This window comes from Piliocolobus tephrosceles, chromosome 17, assembly GCF_002776525.5.
Source record: "Piliocolobus tephrosceles isolate RC106 chromosome 17, ASM277652v3, whole genome shotgun sequence".
Taxonomy (NCBI): Eukaryota; Metazoa; Chordata; class Mammalia; order Primates; family Cercopithecidae; genus Piliocolobus; species Piliocolobus tephrosceles.
The window spans coordinates 56257480-56278926 of record NC_045450.1 but is presented as its reverse complement, the minus strand read 5'-3'; the positions used below and the strand labels follow the sequence as shown (position 1 = coordinate 56278926).

At 46.8% G+C, this 21447-nt stretch overlaps 1 protein-coding gene across 1 annotated transcript in view; it reads right to left on the bottom strand.

Moving 5' to 3' along the window:
* Nucleotides 1-21447, bottom strand: part of ZFHX3 (zinc finger homeobox 3) — a 171827-nt gene that overhangs the window by 86319 nt on the left and 64061 nt on the right. Inside the window, exon 3 of the mRNA XM_023210312.2 lies at nt 14038-14269. Within this exon, the coding sequence (XP_023066080.1) occupies nt 14038-14269 (232 nt within the window). The remainder of the gene's footprint in view (nt 1-14037; nt 14270-21447) is intronic.

Sequence of the window (21447 nt, the reverse complement as noted above, 5' to 3'; positions counted from 1 at the left end):
TGCTTAAAACGATGTCTAAAATGTGCAAGTCAAATTTCAAGCCTTTGTAAGAACATAATGGTAAAGATAATTTCATGATTATCAGGTGATGCAACATCCTGCCCGGTCCCAGGACTGGAATTCCAAACAGTCACGCCTTTGCCGAGTTTTACAGCCCTGGAAGACGGGAGGCCGCACTGAACACCTGTGATGATAACACCAGCCCACGCCCAGGTGATTTTTGACAATTGAATTAATGTTGACATGAGCTTATTTTTCTGTCCTAAAGGGAAAAGGAGCCTAAAGTCCTGTTAATCTAGCATCCTAGTTACTCAGCTTCATCATAATTTATAGGATAGTTTTTCTATCCAAAAACCAAGGCTATTTTTATCCCAACGTCACCGCTTCATAAAACACACGTGCACACATCCAACTTCAGAGGTTTTGGCCTAAAGCAAGTTTTCAAAATATCCGGGTTCAAATGTTTCACTGAGATGGTAGGGGTGGAAGAATCTCATAGAAGCAAATTTTATTGTTCTCTGTAAATTCAGACTTCTACAGATGGCTCAGGGATTCAGTCTTGCTTGAGAAACATGATGGAATAAGCCCACAGTCAGAGCTTCTTCTCATTCCGTTTCGTGAAAGCTCTGAGCTCCCACAAGTGTCTGCTGGAACTGGACAGGAAGCTTGCAAGATGCTGGCCACGATTCAGCACAGTCACCGCCTTCTCCAGCCGGCCCGCCATCCCCAGCCATCCAACCACTTCCTCCCCAAGAGGCATCGCCCGTTGGAAAGTTTTATTAACCAAATGCTTGGGGGTTTCTGTATATTTATATTACCTCCTCTTCTCTCCTTCTGTTCTACCCAGGCATGTTGAAAAAAAAAAAGTTATGATAAACTTTAATAAAAACAAAATTAAAATGATTAAACCTTTCATATCCTTTAGAGATAATCTCTCTTCTGCTGGCTGGTCCAATCTGGAAGAAAACAAATGTGAACCATAGCTTGCTGCTGCTTTTCAATTTTTTTCCCCCCTAAAGAAACAAACAGAAAAGGCTGCCTGTGGCCAGATTTTTAAAATAAATTAAATTTGTCCTCACACACGGCAGCCAGGTGTGGTTGAAACATTCTTTCCAGATATCTGTGATATATGCCAACATCCTTCCCTCTGGGGGTCTTTCAACGTGAGCCTGACAATCCCAAGGGGAACGGGGACTTGGTGGGGGACAAAGGGGAGTGATTCCAAAATAGCTATTGAAAAAGAATCACTATTTCCCAATTAGCCCTGTAATAATGCCTTACAGAAATGACTGGAAGCCCTGCCCCTACATGCCGTCTACCAAAACCAAAAAACAGTCTACATTCCTGATTAAAGCAAAGCCCAGAGAAAACAGCCCAGTATGGCACAAATCTCCCCGGTCTTATGTGTTCTAAGGAAGTCTCCAGATCCGCCTGAGGTCTGGGCACAGGTCCTCAGAGAATCAAATGGCTGCAGAATTCGATCAGGCCTGTCTGTCAAAGGCCAGCTAGACATGGAAATCAGAAGTAGGTCATCAGCCCTCAAGAATGGAATAATGACCTCTGGACACGCAGCACTGTGGCCACCAAGAGTACAACGGTGTTAAGGCGCTGTGTAGGTTTTTGCTGTTGTTACAATATCTAAGAGTGAGATCAAATTCTTATTGTGGAAATAAACATCACGGTCTTCTGTAGGAAGATGGTCTGTGGAAAGTGACGACGCATCAGAGGGTCCAGCGTAGGAGGAGAATCTCAATTTGCCTTAGTCATCACAGCACACACCCTGAGCACAGCCAGTTTCTCATTCTTCGTGTCTGGTGTTTCTGTTGTAGTACAGACGACTCGTCCTCAAGTTAAAAGGACAAAAGTCTTTCCTGTGTTTCATGCTTGGGCAGTGAGTCACTAGGAAAGGATTTAGTTTTTAGGAAAAAAAAAAAACTTCTGATCCCTGGGCTAAAACAGAGAGCCCCAAAGCACTATGCTGATCCCAGACAAGCAGGTGCATGGATTCCTCAAAGTTCAGGTGAACTCAGACCCCTTCTCCTTGCAGTCAGCCCTGTACTCAAGGTTGCCGGAGACAGGGCACCTCTACTCCCTGCCCGAAGGGGCTCCCCTTAACTGGAGGCCATGGGTTGAGTGGCGAAGGAGGCAACTCACACCTGAATTATAGTGGACTTGTAAACCTGAACAGGGCAAATCACAACTTTGGGAGGCTGAGGCAGTAGGATCACTTGAGGCCACGAGTTCAGTGGCAACATAGTGAGACCCTGTCTACAAATAAACAAATTAGCCAGGTGTGGTGGTGCATGCCTATGCTACTTGGAAGACTGAGGCAGGAGGATCACTTGAGCCCAGGAGATGGGAGGCTGCAGTGAGCCATGATTGTGCCACAGCACTCCAGCCTGTGTAGAGACCCTGTTTCTACAAAAAAAAAACAAAAAACAAAAAAACAAAAAAACTCACCAACCAAAAGTCCAGCTGACATCTACTACAAAATCCCAGTTATTGCCACAAAAACATATGGGCTGGGTTCAGGGCTGCACAGCAGATGGCCAGGCCACATCCTCATCACACACACACTTCACTGGTGCCAGTGCCGGTGACAGGCTAGAAGCCACTCCAGTGAGGACCCCTGCCAGGGCCAATCAGATCAGGGCTGCCCTCCATGCTGTGGGGTTTCTCAGTGCTTCTGAAATAGACTCACACAAGAAAGGCACACAGGGCTTTGGGCATTAGGAAAACCATTCGAACCGTTCCCACTTCTCAGAGCAACCCGAGGCACGCGCTCTGGAGTGTGCAGAGTCACAGGTAACTGCTGCCTCTTTGCTCACCTCAGTCTTAGGATTTCTTCATTTCTATCCTGGAGAGAATTCAGCGATGGATCACACTGTTTTGTTTTCTAGACACAAAGAATCCCACCCCTCGGGCAAAGTGCTACTTGTCCCGTGGATGCGTTTGTCAGCCCGCAGCAAGGAGGCGAGACGCAGCGAGAAGAGCACAGCCCTGGGCCCTGGGCCCTGGGCCTCAGCACCAAGTCCCTACTCTGCTGCTGTCTACAGCAGCCCTGTCCTCAGGAACATTCTACAGGGAAGGAAATGGCTTCTGTCTGCATATCCAATACAGCAGCCACTGGCAACATGGCACTGAGACAGATGGGCTGGTGCAATGGGAACCTAGCGACCTGAGACATCCAGGATTGCCAGGAAAGGCCCCAGTTCGCCTTTGCTTTACACTCGTGCAGGACAGGAATGGCCCTGTGGAGGCTGCCCTCGGGGCTTGCATCACAGGCTCAATCTGGGAAAGAGCAGCCTTGGGAAGCAGGATGTGACTTGCCCTGGAGGCACAAGTGAATGAAAGCTACACAGGGTAACAATATACACACTGGGATCTTTCTATCATGTCTAGCCTGGAGTATATAACACAGGGTAAGGAAAAACCAAGGAATAAAAAGTCCTTCAGGTACTTCCAGCAACTGAAATCCTTTGGATGGAAGTCCAGTCAATCAACTGGCACCGTATTGAATTCTCTACTCTAACAGGTCATAGAAAATTGTAAGACTCTAGGAAGCATCTACCCCAACCAGAGCACAGACACCACACACAAGCCTAGTGAGATCTGCTCAGTTCCTAAAAGCGCAGTGGGCAGCAGGGAGGGGTTTATATTTCTTTTTTTTCTTTTGAGACGGAGTCTTGCTCTGTCACCCAGGCTGGAGTGCAGTGGTGCAGCCTCTGCTCATTGCAACCTTCGCATCCCGGGTGCAAGCAATTCTCCTGCCTCAGCCTCCCAAGAAGCTGGGATCACAGGCACCTGCCACGATGCCTGCCTAATTTTTATATTTTTAGTACAGATGGGGTTTCACCATGTTGGCCAGGCTGGTCTCCCAACACCTGAGCTCTAGTGATCCGCCCACCTCGGCCTCCCAAAGTGCTGGATTACAGGCGTGAGCCACCGCGCCCGGCCAAGGAATTTCTATTTCTATAAATCCCTCCAAAAGGAGCCCAATACAGGCCAGCCTGAAGGAGCACCCTCAGCAAAGGCAGCTTTTCTCGATGCTAAGACCATCAAATTTCACAGGCACAAGAACCTTCCTCTATGTGGCCGGCAATCAGTCCTCTGTTTGCCAGCAGCGAGGTTTCAGCGAGGGCTATGGAAAGAGTCATGGTAAAATGGGCTCAGAGGACTCATGGCTCTGACCCCTTTTCCTGTCCTCACGAGTATCTTTGAGCACTGCCAGCTTCATTCGGATTCCCCTTCCAGTGGTTGCAGTAGTTAATCCCATACCAAAGCCAGCACTGAGAACGGTGTGCTGAGAGCAGGAAGCCAGAGAAGGCCTGGTGGGCGCTGACGGTTCTGCCCGAGGCGACTTCCAGGATCTCCATGACCTCCCTTCATCTCTGCCACCACCTTTATGTCCTACCCTCCTGCCCCACCCAAAGTAACCATAGAAAAGGAAACAAGAAACTGGCCTCAGATATCAGAAAGTCGGGTTATAGACTGAGCTGTGGTTCCCCCCAGCATCCTAGGTTGAAGTCCCAACCTCCAGTACCTGAGGATGTGGCTATGACTGGAGACAGGACTTTCAAGGAGGTGATTAGGTTAACGTGAGGCCTTTAGGGTAGACCCTAATCCAATCTATCTGGTATGTCCTAATCATAGAGACAGACACCAGGGGGACTCCCACAGAGACAAGGCTGTATGAGACCAAGGCCTCAGGAGAAGCCAAACCTGCCAGCACCTGGATCTTGCACCTTTAGCCTCCAGAACTGTGAGAAAATACAATTCTTTTGTTTAAGCCAACCAATGGAAATGGGGGGTGAAAAATACACACATTCTTTTTTGACTTTATAATATGACAACTGTGGATAAAATTTTGGGTTGAAACAACAGATGGCCCTGTACCAAGAAAATCACACACTGTCTGATTTTTGATATTCTAATTAGAGCAGAGGTCAAAGATCTTTTAAAAGCAATAAATGGCTCCTTTTATTAACATATACACAAAAGGTCTCAAGATAGTCTTGAGGTATAAAACGATAAAAAGCCATTTAACATCCACTCTGAAAAACACATCTTTACAAAGTCCTTTCAAAGTCCCTCAAAACTGCTAATGGAATAAGACATAAGTGGCAAAACGCAAAATTAAATGCTTATTTGAAGACGTTTCTCCCATACTGAGAAAAACTGTGAAACAGAGAGAAAGATCAGTAAGAAAAGATGTACCCCCATCCAGGCTGGCGGGAACCACACTTCTCTAAAATGCAAGCCAAAAAGGATTAAGGAAAATGTCACCCAAACCTAGTCTGGATCTACCAGAAGTCTGAGGAAACCCAGTGAGGAGGAGCTGAGCATGGTCCAACAGAACTTTCTGAACTGTTCTAGAAATCTGTACGAAGTTAACCATGAGCCCCATGGCACTATTAAGCACTTGAAATCTGGTTAGTATGATGCAGAAACTGGATTTAAAATTTTATTTAGCATTAATAGAGAATTTTGAGATGCTTCCTTGTGGCTCTCAGGGAATCTGAAAGCCCAGGAACCAGGGAGGTATGGGTAGTGCTTAGACTGATTTGTGAGGCCACAAAACTTTCCACTGCTCGTCAATGTTTGAAAAAAATAATTTGGAACCATAATTCTTATAATTGGGTCACAGTTTGAAGGGGGTTCCTTAACATCTGTGACTCTGAGAAAAAGCCTTTGAGCTATTTCTGTCTGCAGAGAGATAGATGCATGTTCTATTTCCTCCCTGGCCCCTACCAAGGTTGGGAACAAGTTTCATATAGGATGTAAGTAGCCCTAGAAATGGATTCTTTGGGCGTTACTAAAGACGGTACAGGTACAAATCATTATTTCTCTGGAAACATCCATTCAGGTAATGGAGAAAGTGTGAACTCCAGAGGCTAGGATGGGGGATCCATATGGGAGGGGTCTGCACCCATGGCAGGAGACAGCAGAGGACGGCTGCCACTTTCTGCTACGGTCGGCTTTAGAACGTCTCTCCCCTCTGGTGAAATCCAGGGACAGAACCCCCAACTCCCAGCCCAGCACAAACACCCACTCACTGGCTAGCTGTCCACATTCAGTCTAGGGCAGAGGTTCAAATTGTCAAGTTTCTTGGATATACCTTTCGAAGGTGACTTGGGATGTTTGAAAATAAAGGTTTCACAAAAAGAACACTTGGTATGACATGATGTCCTGCGGCTCCCTTGGGGGTCCCCACGTCACTGGGCTCTGACGAGCCAACGGGGGTCTCTGGCATGCTCACATCCGTAAACAGAGGACCCCCTGCCCAATGCTCACCCCTCAACACACAACCACACCCATATACTGTCTCTCCTAATTCCAGGAACCACCGGCAGGTACCCCTTTTTCCTTTTATTTTTTGCTGTGCCAAAAAAAAAAAAAACCCTCCCTAGCAGTGAGAGGCTACAGTATCACTGCTTCTCCCAGCGGGCAGCGTTAGGCATGCACTGCCACCCATTCATGAAGATAGCATGGAAGACAGCCTGGAGACCCTGGCCAAGAACAACATTAACCAGAAGGGCAGTGTACAGCTGATGCCACAATGTCACATGCTGAAAAAATACGCACAAAACCCTGGGAGCTCATCATCTCAGAAAAATAACACAACGAATGAATGGTGGGTCTAGAATATCAAAGAATGAGTGAATATGAATCACTGCAGCCCAGGCCACTGCAGCCAGGTCTAGGTAACTGGTGAACAGGTGCAAGTCCTGGAACAGACAGCCAGGACATAGGAGGCTGGGTGGGAGGCTGCACGCTCAACCCACTGCCCAACTGTCCATCCTGGTGATGCCACACCTTCTCCAGGAGACCTTACAGGCCAGCAGCATCTGACAGCAGTGAAACAGCACTGCGTATGTCCACCTTCCAGCAGACCAGATCATTAGCATATTTTGCAGAGAGCAAGCAGAAAAGTTTAATTGCCCTTAATTACTCAGTACAACAAGGCTCCTAGATAATGGCTCTCGGATTTCTTTCCTGGTATGGACGTAATTTCCCTGATTCTGGCTTCATTATATCCCTAACTTAGAAGCAACAGCCTCTCCAAGATGGCTTTCCAGAACAGACACTGAAGTTCCAGTGAGGCTGGACAGTCGCTACAAAGGTTTCATCTATGAGAAGTCAGATTTTTGGCCTTCACATCACTCTGGGGTGTGTGTGTTGCGGGGGGCCGGGTGGGGGAGGACACACTAGCATGTACTTAGGAAGGACTAAGACAAGAAATATGTAATCAGAAGCCATCACAATTACAAATGTAAATTAACAAGCAATTGGCACTGACCTTTGTAGATTGTTAGAGGACTAATTAAGGCAAATCAAGAACTCTGTTCCAACAGAAAAACAAGACAGTGTACACCCTGAGAACTACTCCTGTCCTCTCTATGTAAATGCAAAATGCAAGAGAATCACAGAGCGATCAAACTACAAATACTGGCAAATAAGAAAAACCTCCATGAACAAAAGACAACCAAGATTTACTTCTCGGTAGCCTGTTAGTGATTTTGCTAAAATCTCTATCAACAAACACCACCACCATCTGAGCCCGTGCCACACACCTGACATTCTGTTAGTCCATATAAATACATCCCACCCCCAAAACAGCCAGACACCAGTCACAAACTCCTTGCTTGAATGATTATTTTTAAAGCTGTAAGAAAAATACTTACAAAAAGGAATCAACCTATGTTATCCTGTACACTCATTTTTCATTTAACAACATTATGTTCTCTTTTCATGTTCATACATAATGACCTCTCTTTACCCTTGCATTGTGAAGCATCTTTCTAAAAAGCATGCTGAAATGTACAATCCCTGTCCAAACAGTCCTTCATCAGGGAATGTCCTTTAGACAGATAAAGTCATATTTTCTCCACGCCTCCATAAACGCTTAAAATTTCAGTCACCCCCATTTGTTTTGATGCACTTTTACATTTAACTTCTCTAGTTAAAAATACTTTAAGTTCCTATACCTTCCCCAAGCCCGGTCAACAAGAAGTACAGTAAAAAGGAGAGGAGAAAAAAGTATGGGTGTGCTGGTTTTATAAAAACAATATTTCGGAAATTCAGAGCTGGCCACAACATATTTTAGTGCTATCAGAAAAATTACACTGAAATTGCATATAATTTAGCTATTTACAAAAAAAAGATATACTTTATATTTAGAGAGCAGCCTTACACCAACTTTGAAAAATAAAAACAAAACCAAGTAAGAAAGCTGAAGACAGTATACATTCTTGGTCTTTTAAGCTATATAAGTTAAGCAGAACACCCTGAAACTTGGTTTAAAAAATGATCCATCAAATGAGGCCAGGGAGTGTTGCAGTAAAGGCTGTCACCAAAACCACACTACCACTTGGCAAGCTGTGTGCACCTCTCTGGCCCCAGAAATTCACTACTGTGAATGCCAAAGATGTATCTGTAAAGGGGGATACTGCTTTTTGCTCCAAGCAAAACAAGTCTCTTAAATTCTGAATCATCGTGTGCCCCCTGTAAACTGAGTCCGGGTCCAGTTACTTCCAATGCCTGAGCTGGTCTAGTCATCAGTGTGTCCATACTGAGAGCGCAGAGGAGGCATCAGTCATCAGCTAAACTCTCCAGCTCAGAAAAAGCCTTATGTGTAATCGGTCGTCAGTAAAGAATTGTTGAACTTAATTACATGCATGTAAAATTTGGAGGTCTATGTCTACATGAAAGAGAGAGTACTTAGGACAAGGCCAGTAAGAGAGAAAACAGGAGGAGGAGGAGAAGGAGAAAGGCTGACAGCAGAAACACAAAGGGCCTGTGTTCTCAAAGCCCAGGGCACTTGATAGAATGAAATTAACTACAGTTTCACCCAGGAGCCAGAAATGCCTTTTAAATAAGCAAACAGGGAAGCTGATCCTCCACATGACCCACCTCTGAGAGCTCTCCATTTTTCAAGAGCTTCTGGTCAACTAGGGAAGCAAATGGCAGCTGCCGGCAACTCAGGGCTCCGGCCCAGGGCATCGGCCAGTGACGATGAGTGGCTTCTACCTGTGGGTGGGTAAGTATGAAATGCCGAGACCAAATCCCAACCAATTCCAGAGACTACTTGGTCTTGCAGAAAAAACACTCAAGCCAATAAAAATAAATTGTGGGGGTTGGAAGAGGAACCTCACCTGGTGAGTTACTGTCTTTGAGAGATGTATTTCCAGGCCATTTTTAAAACAGGAAGGCCCCAGCAGGCATGTGTGCTTGCGTCTATTGTGGGGTAAGGGTGGAAAAGTGTAACGACAAAGACCATCACACTGAACCAAAGACAATTTAATACAGGACGCGGCCTGCCCACTGACATAAGGGCAGAACTCCACCACGGCAGGGCCACACGGGCACAGCAGCCTAACTGTTAGCACTCAGCTGGTGGCCAAGGCTCTGTCCTCTGGTGCAGGGCAGGACTTAGATGTATGTGCCCAACCACAAGGCCTCTCACAGGGTTACGTAGCCAGTCATGACAGATATAGATCCTGGCTGCTACCAGAAAATTCTGAAGGGACGGAGGAGACCTTTTCAATTTCTTCTACCTTGACTCCTTCCTCCAGACCCACAGGTTCACATGGGTTGGCAGGCTACATGATGAACTGGGCCGACTGGCAAACAAGTGACTTAAATAACAGGTAAACTGGGAATAGATGATTTTTTTTGTCATCCACAGGGCAGAAACTATTGTGGAGTTCACCCCTCCTGCCTTAGGAGGAGACATCTAGATACCCGCAGGTAGTGAACTGAGACTGGGGATGAGGTCCAGAACTCAGAAGGGACAGGGAGTTATTTCTGAAGGGTTTTGTGTAATATTCTGTGGCACGTGGACAACAGAGGAGAAGAGGAAAGGAGAAGGAATGTCATCACTTAGCAGGATGATGACAGAAAGCCAGAACTTCTAACTCGAGACAGCACAGCCATGGATAGGCAGCCTCTGGTCAGAGCGGGTGGGGCTCCTAAAAGGTGCTCTAGGACTTCCTAATGCTCTTGATGCCACAGGATGACGTTTCTAGCTGAAAAATCATGTCCTGACCCTTGTGTTAAAGAGAACAGAGTTGGGAATAGTCTATAAAGTCGATGTTTACAAAATTTAAAGTTGATCATCTTAAACATCTCAATTCTACCAGGTCCATAACGTCCACTCTCTTGAAGATACCCTTTCAAGTTTCGAAGAGCCAACCTCTGGGGAGAGGAAGGATATACCTTTTTTTTTTTTTTTGAGACGAAGTCTCGCTCTGTCGCCCAGGCTGGGGTGCAGTGGCCGGATCTCAGCTCACTGCAAGCTCCGCCTCCCGGGTTCACGCCATTCTCCTGCCTCAGCCTCCCGAGTAGCTGGGACTACAGGCGCCGCCACCTCGCCCGGCTAGTTTTTTGTATTTTTTAGTAGAGACGGGGTTTCACCGTGTTAGCCAGGATGGTCTCGATCTCCTGACCTCGTGATCCGCCCGTCTCGGCCTCCCAAAGTGCTGGGATTACAGGCTTGAGCCACCGCGCCCGGCCGGGAGGATATATCTTAAGGTGAGTTTTCTTAAAGTGGTTCCTAAAACAGAACCAAGTTCTTGTTCATGTCAATATGAATAAATAATACGTCATACTTTGTCCCTTTTGTCATCAGTAGCATGGACTGAACTGGAGCCTGTGTGTGGGAGGGGAAGTGTGGTGTGGGGAGGGAGCAGGGGAGAGAACAAAAGCATGACTGCAGGTCAAAGCCAATCCCAAAGGATCTTGAAATACGGAAGGGAAGTCCATCATCTCACTGACGTTACCCACACGCTTCTCGGGGGGAAAAACCCCTGGTACACACTAAACGAGAGGAACCGCGAAGGCACTGGTGCCGGCCTGCATCCACGGAAGCACCACATTCCACAACAGGTAACCGTTTGTTCCAGGCCACAGACTCCGGGTGAAGTGGCAGTTGTACACTGTTTACTGTGGGCATCTCAATACAAAAGTAATTCTGAGCAGAGTGAAAGAAAGAATTGAGGGGTGAAATGGACCAGGTTTTAACAGACAATGAAAACAATGATGTTTGCAGAGCTGGCCACAAAAACACCCCAAACAAAACACAAACCCTGAACAAGAAACAGGTCTAGGTGTGCTGCTAGAAAGAAAAAGAATCCGGTGCACTAATCCAGAAAAAGAATCTCTGCACTAATGCAGAGCAGCGGATCAAACGGAGGCCACAATCCCTGGGTGGGGCACGGGCTCCCCCACAGCTAGATGGCCCAGTGGCCTCAGCCTCAGGCCCGTCCTCGTCCCTCACTCCTGAGAGTGCTCCCATGCAGATGGATGGGATCAGAGGCAAAGCAGAAGCTTCACCAATTAAGGTGTTTCAACTTTAACCAGAAGAGGCGTTTGAAAAACACGTGGCAAGAGACAGTCTTGCAGTGACCTTCAAGTGACAAAAATTACCCCAGCACCCAACAGCCCTTTCCTGAACAAACGATTCCTACTGACTGTCGAAACCTCGACCACTCTAGCTGGGAGAAAAATTCTTGAATTGTGTTCTATCCCATCATTTGGGAATTGCTGTTTCATTTATATGAGGAGGCAGCGAAGGAGCAGTCGGATGATCCGGAGAGGAGCAGGTGGGCAGAGGGCTTTGGAGGGGCTTAGGAGGGATGCCTCCAGGAGGAAATGAAGCTGACAGAAAAACTGATAGAGCAGAGCGTTCAGAGATTAGGAAATGTCTACTGCTGGCAGAGTAAGGTTCGCCATGAATTAATCATAGGTACCTAGAAAACCAGAGAAAACAGTAAGTTGTACAAGAAGGTAAATGAAATTATAAAACTCTACATGGCTCAGCTGCGATTAATATTTATAGTTATAATAATGAAAACACTGAATATTAATATAACCCCCAATTATTGTTTAATCATAATAGAAGGTGGAGGGAGGAAGGACTGAGTGTGGAGGGGGCTGGGGAATGGGAGGGAGTCCAAGTGGGGTATGCGGGGTGCGGGTGTGTGCGGGGCAGTGCCTGTGTATTTGCGGGTAGAGTGAGGGTGCCTGTCAGTGTGTGTGGGGTGTGTGGGGTACAGTGTCTATAAGTTTATGACGTTTGCATGTGGGGGGTGCAGTGTATGTGCAGGAGGTGCACGCGGATGGGGCGTGTGGGTGCAGTATATGGCTTGTGTGGGTGTGTGAGCGTATACAGGGTGTGTGTGTGTATACAATGTATGTGGATATGGTGTCTTGTTTGTGGGCTGTGTATGTGAATGTCGATGAAATGTGTGGGATGCAGAGAAAGTGTGTGTGTGTGCACGCGTGCGTGCATGCGTGTGTGCACAGGTGCAAGAATGTGTGTGTATGAGGTATCGGGGCTGGTGTGTGTGCCATCTCAGTGAGTTTGTGGTTGGGGTATGGGTGTAGGTGCGTACGCAGGTGGGTTTGTGGAACAGCACACCAGTGAAATCCTCATCTGCCCAGGTAGAAAGTCAAGAGGTAACATCTGAAACTTAAAAACAAGATACAGTCGTAGAAGCATGAGGAGAAACATGGAAATAAGTAACAAAAGAAACATCTGAAAGTCGAAAGCTGATCCCCTGGAAAAGGGGATGGGAACGGGGCATGCTCTTCTTCATATAATTTATGTAACTTTTTGCATTTAAAAAGGCGCTGCGGGAGACTGAGGGACCAGGAGTGGCCTCGAGTCTCTGGCTTGGCCAGGCCATTAGACAAGCTGTCATTAAAAGGAAAAAGAAGTGTGGCAGAGAGAGTGGTGAGCAAGGGGTCCAGGAGGTGTGACCAATGAGATGTCCAGGAAGCTCAGCATCTGGGAGGTGGGGCCAGTGGCGTCCAGGAAGCTGTTCAAGGGCATTTGGCAGCACCAGGAGATCAAAGCTCAAGAGGCTGAGAGCCGAGGACTAGGCCACAGTGCCTGATGCCCAGGCACATGGGGCAGGCGGAGAACCACCAGCCAGGGTCAGGCTTGGAGACTGTGAAGGGAAGCCAGAGGACAAGAGGAAAACATCCTGAAAGCCAAGGGAAGTCAAGGGAAGGGAAGGGAGCTTCAAGAAAGGGCTGGGCAACAATTTCAAACATTGCAAACAGAAAACAGTCAGGCCCAGTGCATACTGGGCTGTGTCAGGCAAAGATCAGCAGCACCCTCCCAAGAGCGGCGTGGTGACAGAGGAAATGGGCTATAGGAGGTTGAGACATGGAATAGAGGTGGGCAGGTCAGAGGATTCTCTTAAGAATCTGAAAGATTCTGTCAGAGAGCATGGGACCTAGGATGAAGGGAGAGCTTTTCTTGGAAAGTTTTCATTTCGAAAGAGGCGAGTCTTGTGCATCTAAGTTGAGCACAAGAGACTGGAAGATTGAAAAAACAGAAAAGAGGAGGTGATTCTACCCAATGAAGTCCCAATGGGAGAGGGAGTGACGGGTGGAGGGAGGGAAGTGGGGAAAAAGGTGGCTGCAGGGAGACGACATGGGGAGGTAGAAACGAGGCGAGCTCCCACTATAAGGTCTAGACGCATTGAAGTAGCAAGCAGTGTGGACCCAAGAAACACCCAGAATCACTCCCAAATACAACTGAAATTTTTATAACAAGCACTTGTTATAAAGTTCAATTTTACTGACCAGACTTTGAGGCCACAAATTGTCTACTCTTAACACTGAGCAGGACATGCGATGTAGCATTTGCTATGTCAATCTGAACCAATACATTGAATCTAAAGTATGTACTGGAGGAATCTTAGAATAGAGAATATCTTCTGTTGGCTTGCTCCCTGGGTAGTAGCTTGTGACTTTCCTAAGACTGAGCCTTGCTCCAAGAAAAGTGCTGCCAAGTTCCTTAAAAAAAAAAAAAAGAAGAAGAAGAAAGAAAAGAAAAAGAAAGGCAGGCAGGCGACAATCCCTGCACGTTCCTTCCAAAACACAATGCTCACCTATGAAGTCAGTACGGAACATGAGGACCAGCTAAATCAGTAATGTCTCCCTCAAACAGAAGTCCTCAGGAGGCCTCAAGGAGGTGAACACCCAGGCCCAACCTGAAACTCCTACACCTGCAAGACCACTCACCTGGGTCCGTGGAGGGGCACCTGCGGATGGTGAAGATTTGCCCCAGGTCCTCGTCCTCCTCTGGAAGGCCCTTCTGCAGCCGCTGCAGCTTTCGCAGGCTCTCGCTTCGCTGGTGCTTCATGGAGCGCACATGCTGGATGAGGTTGAGCTTGGCCTTGGTGGAGTAGTTGCACAGAACGCAGTGGTAGTAGCAGCTTTCACCTTCCACACCACTCTCATGCTGCTGCAGGTGCTGCGAGGGACAAAAGAGAAGGACATGCCTTGGATAAGCCACTCAAAGCCACCACTGGCATCAGCCCACACCATCCTGGTCACAGGCAGAGGCATGCCTCCAGGGGACACATCTCCACAGCCAAACAGGACAGTCTTTGATATGGTTTGGCTGTGTCCCCACCCAAAATCTCATCTTGAATTGTAATCTGAACTGTAATAACCACGTATTGGGGGCAGGACCTCGTGGGAGGTGATTAGATCATGGGGGTGGTTTCCCCATGCTGTTCTTGTGATACTGAGTTCTTATGAGACCTGATAAGTTTTATAAGGGGCTTTTCCCCACTTCACTCAGCACTTCTCCTTCCTGCTGCCCTGTGAAGAAAGACATGCCTGCTTCCCCTTCTACCATTATTGTAAGTTTCCTGAGGCCTCCCCAGCCCTGCAGAACTGTGAGTCAATTTCTTTCCTTTGTAAATTACCCAGTCCTGGGCAGTTCTTGGTAGCAGCACAGTAATGGACTAATATAGTCTTCAACTGTGAGACTCCTTAGAGGGGTTGCTTTTGTTTTCCCCAGAGTACCCTTCTCTAGCAGTTCTTTGAAGAGGCACAGCAAGCTGATACCCACTCCTGTCTCCCCCAAACAGCCCCGGCCATGTGGCTTTTCAGAATGTTGATAATCCTGATCACATGGGCCCTCTCAGTGCAACACTGGCTTTCCTGGCACAAGGGTAAAGGTTTCCCCTTTTGTTCTCTAAAGTGTCCTTCTCTTGTTAGATCAGGGATTGGCAAACAATGGCCCACAGGCCAAATTCAACCCACTGCCTGTTTTTTGTAAATAAAGTTTTATTGGAGCATAGCCACGTCCATTGATTTACATACTATCTATGGATGTTTTTGAAACATCAGAGTTGAACAGCTGTGACAGAGATGGTATAGTCCACAAGGTCTAGATTGTTACTATAGAAATGTACTAAATTATGACAGGAAAAGTTAAGCCAACCCCTGGTTCAGGTAATAGCCTCTGGTCATCCTGCCTGTACAGCACCCTAGGACAGGAACATGGAGCCACAGCTAGTATCTGGCTTTTTCACAAGACAACTCCAGTGTTTTTATTTAAAACCACAGTCTACTGGGAGAACCCCAAATTAGGTTTTCCCCTAGATTGAAAAATGCCAGAAAAATACATTTCTCCAGACTAGTTCCCCTGTCAGGATCTCAAAGTCACCTGGCTTATCATTGGCCAATATCATTGGTAAGTTGGTATATCAGATGGTCAGACCATCCAAATTACGTCCTCTGTTGTTTTTAGTAGACACAGTGTTGATCCCAGAGCATGGCAGCCTAAGAGCCCCCAGGAGGCAGGCACAGAAAGGATTCATGTCTGGGGTATCAGAATAGAAGAGGTCATGCAGACAGGTGGCAGACCCCAGGTTTCTGTGGCTAGGAAGACTTAAAGGCGACCTAAGAACAAAACTCACAATGTTTCTGAGTCTCCTGGGAATGTAATGAAGGCTATGGACCCTTTTTGACTATCACAGAATGAATGTGCTCCTGGTGTAGAAAGGCCGTCTCCTTCATTTCCAATGATTCATTTTAGGGGAAGAGGGAATTCTTCTATTGGGTACACATGAAGCAAGGGAAGCACTCCCCAAAAGCTTAAATGACTGACCCAAGGTAACTCAGTTAGTTGGGGGGAGAGAGAGATGTAGAACCTGAGGCTTGTCTCCTCCAGCCATGTACCCAGCACCCTTTTGAAGGAGGAAATTCAGGTCATGTGAGTGCTTTATGTGTTCCTGTGATTACGTGTCCTTCCTTTTTCCTCCTCACCACCTGTCCCCAACCCCCAGCCCAGTCAGCCAAACCTGGCCCTTGGAGCCATGGCAGGCCCACAACAAACATCACGGAACTGCCCATGTTGCTTGTCTCCTTTCTGACCCACACTGCTTCTGTCTGATGTCTATGCCGGGATAATGGTTTCTAGTCCTGCTTGGATGGCTCATCCTTGCCCAGCTCAGAATGCAAGACACTGACAAGCTAGAATGGTTACAATGCCCTGCACTCCACGCAATCCTGAAAATACCAGAGTGGCCCTGTTGAGTGCTTCCTATCAAGGGACACTGCCCTGAGGCTCACGTACTGACATGCACACGTCCTGCGTTCATTGATCACGTATGAAAAATCCAGAAGCACGTTTGTACTTTGCTGGAAGAAGAAACATAAATGCACCAACTGAGTGTCACAGAAAACTCATGGGAGGGGGGTTGAAGTCCTCAATCACATAAACTGGCTCAAGTATCCCACAGGAAATCTTGCCAACTTGTACGTAAGAATGCAGCGAGCTTCACAGGCACCAAGAGAGTACAATCCCTTCTGCCCCCCAAATGGGTGATTCACACACTCAAATGCAGCACCTTGGACAAAATAAAATTTCTACAACAAGAAAGTGTTGGAAGAACCAGTGAGTTCAATCTTAACTATTACAAAAATTACAACTTGTGATAAAAAGCTACTTTTCTGGAGATAAATTTGAGCTGCTTTTTGTTTATTTATTTATTTATTTATTTATTTATTTATTTATTTATTTATTTATTTATTTTTGAGACAGGGTCTTGCTCTGTCGCACAGACTGGAGTGCAATGGCTCAATCTTGGCTCACTGCAACCTCCACCTCCTGGGTTCAAGCAATCTCCTGCCTCAGCCTCTCGAGTAGCTGCAACTACAGGCGTGAGGCAGCATACCTAGCTAATTTTTGTATTTTTAGTAGAGACAGGGTTTTACCATGTTGGCCAGGTTGGTCTTGAACCCGACTTCAAGCAACCCACCTGCCTCAGTCTCCTAAAGTAGCTGGGATTACAGGCGTGAGCCACTGCGCCTGACCTCTGAGCTGCTTTTTAAAAATGATTTAACTTCACTGCCTTCTCTGCGATGAGGTTCCTTTCAGAGGGTGTCAGGAGGACGCAATGTGCTGAGGCAGTGCTTTCTGGAGGTGACAATCCTGGGGAGAAGGCAGGCAGAAGTGAACGGAGAAGATGAGCTAGCCCACATCCCTTCCCCCAAACTACTCCACGAAGCCCCTCAGAACTCAGAAGCCACAAACAGGACCAGGATATTCCAGGATATTCCATTTAGTTTGTCCTAAAACCGAGGAGCTGGAAACCTGTAAGGGAGCCAAGAACTGCTGTCTTAGGTCACCAGGACCGAAAGAATGATATTCATTAAAGCTTCAACTAAAACTGAATGAATAAAAGATAGCAGAGACAACAGCCATGAAATTCAAAGAAATACGTTCCGTCAAGAGATTTTGGAGGTAGAATAAACTATGAAATCAGATCAAGAATCACTAAAGCCTTAGCTCCAATCCCCCACTACTTCCCTATGAAACAGGATTTCCTCACAATAAGGCACTGAATTTCAAACATCAAATTTGAATATGGATGTGTGAGAGTTCTATTCCAAATGGCTGCAGTCTTCAATCTCCGAGCCAGAAGAGAGGAATAACGTGGCCAAAAGAGTTGCATGGAAATACGATGTCAAATGTCTTTTGTCCTTAAATCCATGGGCTCTTGGGTCATAGGACCATATAAACCCCGGATTGAAATAAACATCATACGGGGACTCACACTTTAAAAATAGGATACGATAAAGATATTCTAAAATCCACACCACACTCTAGCTCATGTTGGTAAACTACAATCTCTTACACTGCCATGAACTCTTTTGTCTGCCACTTTGAGAGTCATTTTAGCAAGAAACTGGGCATACACTAAAAATCGTGGAGAAAAGAATAGAGGAAACAAGAAAATGGAGCCATGGCTGCTCCCACCTACCCTGATTGAGTGAACACACCTAGGGTCCTCTCCTAGAAACTTCCGTGAAAGATTCATTCAAAATTCCAAGCTTGCTTTGTATTCCAAGTTTATTCTCCAAAACACTTTTAAAAATCCAGAATGGGCCAGGTGCAGTGGCTCACGCCTGTAATCCCAGGACTTTGGGAGGCTGAGGCGGGTGGATCACCTGAGGTCAGGAGTTCAAAACTAGCCTGGCCAACATGGTGAAACCCCATCTCTACAGAAATACAAAAATTAGCCGGGCGTAATGGTGGATGCCTGTAGTCCCAACTGCTTGGGAGGCTGAGGCAGGAGAATCGCTTGAACCTGGGAGGTGGAGGTTGCAGTGAGCCACTGCACTCCAGCCTAAGCGACAGAGCAAAACTCTGCCTCAAAATAAAAAAATAAAAAAAACCAAAACATACAGAATAAACTATATCTTGGTTGCCAGGAAACACTTGCGCATAAACCTAACATCCCAACCCAAACTTCTGCTTGGGTCCACTGGTGTCTACCTGCATGTGACAAGTCCTGTTCTCCCCAGATTTTCCAAGTGTCTTGTTATTTTTTAAGTTGTCCAACCAGAAGTAAACAGAGACCCAAAGCTAGCGGCAGGGTCCTGACCTCTGTGACCCTTCTCCACATCATTCGGCCATTTCCTAGGCCTTGAGCGGCTCAACCCCTGACCCTGTTGGTCAGATCCTCTCTCCCTTCCTCCCAAGTGGCACTGGCTTTACCCCCAGAATCCCACCCTTGGAACCTGCCTAATAAAAAGCAGCGGTAGGGAGTGTGCTAAGAGGCCCGTGAGCACTCCACGGGGCACGTCAGTCAGCCAAGAACATGCCTTCCCCGCAGAACAGAGTGGATGTTTTCATTTGGAGGAGGAGGGAGAATAATTTGTTCCTGACCCAGCTAATTAGAATACCCTCAATTGGGATCACAATGTATTTAATTAAATTCACTGTAATATATGAAGAATCCACCAAGGCACAAATCCCAGTGGTGCACTCAAGAAAGGAGCTGCCTGCTTTCAGAGTTCTTGCTCTCCTCGCCAGGCAGGACATTTTTCTCCCACACAAATCCTGAATTCCCCAACCCCTTCCGCCTCTATCACAGAGCTCACCCGCTGGGGAGGAGGGCAACCGGGTTCTGTTTTACTTTTTCCATTTTCTTTACTCTGTGCTCACAATTCCTACCTACTCTCCTTTGTCGGGTCAGGAGTGTAATTTTAAAAAGAAAACAAAACAACAGCTCCAACTGTGGGTAGTGTACTGGGATGCATGCCACCCGGAGACCCAGAGAAAACCAGCTGGTGAGCCCATTTGGCGGGGGATTGTTTAGGTTTGAGTCTAAGTGTCTACAACACAAGACACTGTGTGCACACGCACACACAGGCACGCACACACAGGCACACACATGCACACAGAATATGCCCAACCCCAGGGACTTAACCTGTAGGTGATGCAGGCAGTGACAGCAGCAACTCCAAGAGCACAAGGAAGAGTATAATGAGGGCATCCCCCTTTGGCTTGAATACTGTTTTGAGAATATACTTCCTGGAATACTGAAAATCACAGAGGCCTCCTAGCTAACTCAAGAAAATCCAGTATCTTACCACAAATTACTAATGAGAAAGCAAGACCAACCAGTAGCTCCAGGTCAACCTAGCTAACCAAAAAAGATTGGGAACTCGGGTCTACCCAAACTCACTTGGTTGAGCCAACCTCGCCCTATAACCTTAAATCTAACTATACTTTTCCTTGATCACCCCCACTCCAACTCACTTGCTTGTTTAGAAAGCACCTGGAGGCCAGGCGTGGTGGCTCACGCCTGTAATCCTAACACTGTGAGGCCAAGGAAGGAGGATCACTTGAACTTAGAAGTTCAAGAGCAGCCTGGGCAACATGGTGAGACCCAGTCTCTACAAAAGGAAATAAACAATTAGCCAAGAGTGGTGGCACACACCTGTAGTCTCGACTACTTGGGAGGCTGAGGCAGGAGGATCACTTGATCCCAGGAGGTGGAGGCTGAAGGGAGGTATGATCACACCACTGCACTCCACCCTGGCTGACAGAGTGAGACCCTGTCTCAATAAATAGATTAGGCCGGGTGTGGTGGCTCAAGCCTGTAATCCCAGCACTTTGGGAGGCCAAGAAGGGTGGATCACCAGGTCAGGAGATCGAGACCATCCTGGCTAACACGGTGAAACCCCATCTCTACTAAAAAATACAAAAAACTAGCCGGGCGAGATGGCGGGCGCCTGTAGTCCCAGCTACTTGGGAGGCTGAGGCAGGAGAATGGCGTGAACCCGGGAGGTGGAGCTTGCAGTGAGCCGAGATCGCGCCACTGCACTCCAGCCTGGGCGACAGAGCAAGTCTCCGTCTCAAATAAATAAATAAATAAATAGATTAGATAGACTACATAAACAGATAGACTAGATAGATAGATAAGATAGATAGATAGATAGATAAAGACAGACAGACAGACGAACAGATAGATAGATAAAAGCAGACAGATAGCACCTGCAAAAGACTGTATCATAAGAACGGCAAAGGTACTGTAGCTCTCACAGAAAGAAACATCTATGCTTGGCAGTTGAATTTACTTTCTGAAACCTTGGAGAAGTATGATGATGGAAGGAAGTATCTAGTTTGAGTCATAAATGGGAGCAGAAAAAGAGCCCAACTATCTCCAAGTCCTCCAAATGCTGTGCAGTGGATAACAGACTGTCCTCATCTGGATTCACTGGAAACTTGGCACACATTAGGGGGTCAACAGCTATGGCTGGAAACGAAGCCAGGGTTCATACGAGGGCTCACTCACGTTGGTCAAATAGACCTTTTCTTGCACCTCTTCCTAATCCTATTAGGGCTACTCATGCTTTAAAATGTTCATCCCGTCTCAGTTTCACTGGAAGATGACACTCCAATGCTTCTGACACGGAAACACCTCACGGCCCCCATCCGTCTCTGTGCCTTCCCTTCTAGGTCTGCTTCACCGAGAAGAACACAGCAAAGCCCTCCCTGCAACAAGAGGCACCTCGGATAAAGGGGCTGGCACGTAACACCAAGCGCAAAAAGCAAACTAATAATTTAAAAAGAAGGGAGAGAACAGAGGCTCCGCTGCGCGACTTTGTGGGATTCTACCCCATTGGTATGTTGTGCTCGTTCACCCTAGTCAAACACTGAAAGTCAAAGAGACGAAAAGAGGGCTCTTGTTAGAAAATAATTCATCGTGAAAATCAAAAAAATGTGTTCCTGTTACTTGTTTCCCAGGAAAACTAACCAACTTCTGTCAGAGAACATTGATTTCTATAAATCTGGAGGGGCCCCAGCTCCCTCCTCCTCCCCAACGATAGGAAACTTCTAAC